At 53.2% G+C, this 3,068-nt stretch overlaps 1 protein-coding gene across 1 annotated transcript; it reads left to right on the top strand.

Moving 5' to 3' along the window:
* Positions 1–1,757: 1,757 nt before the first annotated feature.
* Positions 1,758–2,681, top strand: LOC311200961 (olfactory receptor 14A16-like; the record flags this gene model as incomplete). Its single annotated transcript, XM_084275261.1, has 1 exon — positions 1,758–2,681. One exon carries the CDS (start codon positions 1,758–1,760, stop codon positions 2,679–2,681), a length of 924 nt encoding a protein of 307 aa, XP_084131387.1.
* Between the last annotated feature and the right edge of the window lie 387 nt (positions 2,682–3,068).

The raw sequence follows: 3,068 nt of genomic DNA on the forward strand, positions 1-3,068 counted from the left end.
TGCCTGGTATGTCTGTGGGTGCAGGGCAATGCAGGTTCTGTTCCTGGAGGGATCTCCTAAAGCTGGCACATGGGGCAGTGTGTGGGGTCTGTCAGGAAGACAGGTTCCCTACGGATCCAGGAAGTGCTGCCTGGAAGGGATACCACTCTTCCCACAGGATGGGACATGCATCTTCTCCTGGGCATGGCTGCAGAGGTGTGAGGCAGCGTGTGCACCCAGGGGTGCCCAGGGCTGTCCTTGAGAGCAGGGTCCCTGTGCCCTGGGGGTCTGTGTGCTGGGGCAGAGACTGCTGCTGCCAGGGTCAGAACTCAGCCTGCCTCATGGGCTTCCATCAGCATTGCTGCAGAAAGATGCTGTGGGTGTAAAGTGTGACACATAGGAGGACAGTGGAGGGTCCTTTTGCTCCAAGAAATGGTGCTGCGCAGCCCTGATTTGCTCCCAGGTCCAGCAGATCCACGTTAACTTTGAGGGACTTTTCAAGAACACCAAGGATGCATTTTCCACTCCAGGGAAAAAGACTTTGCTTTGAATTTTCTGCTCTTGTGGACTGGGTGGGAAATGAGAGCTGATGTTTTCTTGATAACTTTGCAGCAGGCAGTGCAAACTCATTTGTCATTAGGATTTGTCAGACCATCTGAGCCCTGCACACACTGAGGTTCCCTGGGGCAGAGCCCTGATGCCAGGAGGGGTCTGCAGAGCAGAGCTCAGCGCAGGGCAGGTTGGATGAGGTCTGTGAGCACAGAGCAGGAGGTGACATGGGCAGAGAGAAGCAGCTGAAGGGACAGCTCCAGGCAGCAGAGACATTGTCAGGGAGGGAGAAGGAGCTGCTCCCAGAAATGCTGTGCTAGTGGGGATTTGGTACCTCCCAGACATCCTCTGCAGTGCAGACACTTTCCCACACAGACCCCCTGGTTTCTGCCACACAGCACAGACTCTGTGCCTGGAAGTCCAGGGTTTCAGACTGAGCCATCTCACTGGCAGCCCAACCCATGTAGAGGACAAATCCCGGAGTGCCGGTCTGTCCATCCCTCTCTTTCCAGGCCTGGCTAGAGCATTTCTCCCTGTTTCCCCTCCTGTCCTTGCTGCCTTTGTCCCCCCGTTACCTGGGGCTCTGGGCATACACATAGGTAGGGATGGCACTGAGCAGACCTTCAATTCAGGATCCCCATCTGTAGGACTGAGGACAGAATTCCTCATCTCTCTGTGGGATACAATTTCTTCTACAGGGAACACCAGGGGATGATCTCAGAGAGTCCAGCAGAGGGTAGATGAGAGCAGGGCTGATAGACAGAGCAGATCTCCCCACGCTGCACTCAGGGGAAGGTTTCACTGGCACTGCAACAGCAATGTCAGGGAGTTCTGACAGGAGAAACTCTCCTCAGGTACAGGCAGGAGAAAACCAAAGCTCCAAAGCTCTGCTCTGCCCTCAGGTGAAATTGGAGTGACAGTGCTCAAAAGCTCATTCCTATCCACAGGGGATTTAGTCTGAGATCACACCATCCTTCTATTTACTGACTGCTGCCAGGCAGGACTGAGTTCTCCAGAGCCACAGCTGACCCTCCTCCCAGCAGTGGCACGCTGGAGCCAGCACAAAGCAGACCTCCCAAAAGGGACCTGCTAAAAATCTTCCTGAATACAGAGAGTCAATCTGAGGGTATTCCCTAAGACTTAGAAGAGATTTTCCTCAAAGAAGAGTTCCCTAACTTCTCACTGTGCATTTTCCTCCTTGGACAGGTCTCCACACTGGATGGCAGGAGATGTCCAACAGCAGCTCCATCAGCCAGTTCCTCCTCCTGCCCTTTGCAGACACACGGGAGCTGCAGCTCCTGCACTTCTGCCTCTTCCTGGGCATGTACCTGGCTGCTCTCCTGGGCAATGGCCTCATCATCATCACCATAGCCTGTGACCACCACCTCCACACCCCCATGTACTTCTTCCTCCTCAACCTCTCTGTTGCTGACCTTGCCTGCATCTCCACCACAATCCCAAAGTCCATGGCCAATTCCCTGTGGGACACCAGGGCCATTTCCTACACAGGATGTGTGGCTCAGCTCTTTTTCTTTTTCTTTTTCCTCTCAGCAGAGTATTTTCTTCTCACTGTCATGGCCTATGACTGCTACGTTGCCATCTGCCACCCCCTGCACTACGGGACCCTCCTGGGCAGCAGAGCTTGTGTCCACATGGCAGCAGCTGCCTGGGCCAGTGGGTTTCTCTATTCTCTGCTGCACACAGCCAATACATTTTCCCTTCCCCTCTGCCATGGCAATGCTGTTGACCAGTTCTTCTGTGAAATCCCCCAGATCCTCAAGCTCTCCTGCTCAGATGCCTACCTCAGGGAAACTGGAGTCCTTGTGGTCGGTGTCTGTTTACTTTTGGGGTGTTTTGTGTTCATTGTGGTGTCCTATGTGCAGATCTTCAGGGCCGTGCTGAGGATCCCCTCACAGCAGGGACGGCACAAAGCCTTTTCCACCTGCCTCCCTCACCTGGCTGTGGTCTCCCTGTTTGTCAGCACTGGCATGATTGCCTACCTGAAGCCCCCCTACATCTCCTCCCTACTTCTGGACCTGGTAGTGGCATTTCTTTACTCAGTAGTTCCACAAGCTCTGAACCCCCTCATCTACAGCATGAGGAACCAGGATCTCAAGGATGCTGTGTGGAAACTGATGACTGGATGTTTCTAAGCAGCAATAAACTGCTCATCTTCTGCATATCTTGTGCTGTGTAACTCACCCAACGCCTTTCCCCACCTCATTCTTACCTCTGGGTGTCCCTGCCTGTATAGTTGTCTCTCTGTCCTCACAGGTGTTCCCACAAACACAAAGCCACCAGCCCATCCACAATTCCTCCAAGTTACTTTTAGCACCACAGCAGTAGTCTCAGAATGACATTTCTTTATCCTCACGTCCACTCTGACCTTCAAAGCCGCAGTTTCACTGGACTTCCTTTCTTATTTTCTGCCCACATAGCACCAAAAGGGCTGCCCTCTGCCTGAGCCGATGTTTTGCTCAGCTTGGATCCATGTGATCAGTGCTGAGCTTGTTTATTGAAACACACACACAGAGCTTATA

The sequence above is a fragment of the Gallinula chloropus genome, assembly GCF_964237585.1.
Source record: "Gallinula chloropus genome assembly, chromosome: 25".
NCBI lineage: Eukaryota > Metazoa > Chordata > Aves > Gruiformes > Rallidae > Gallinula > Gallinula chloropus.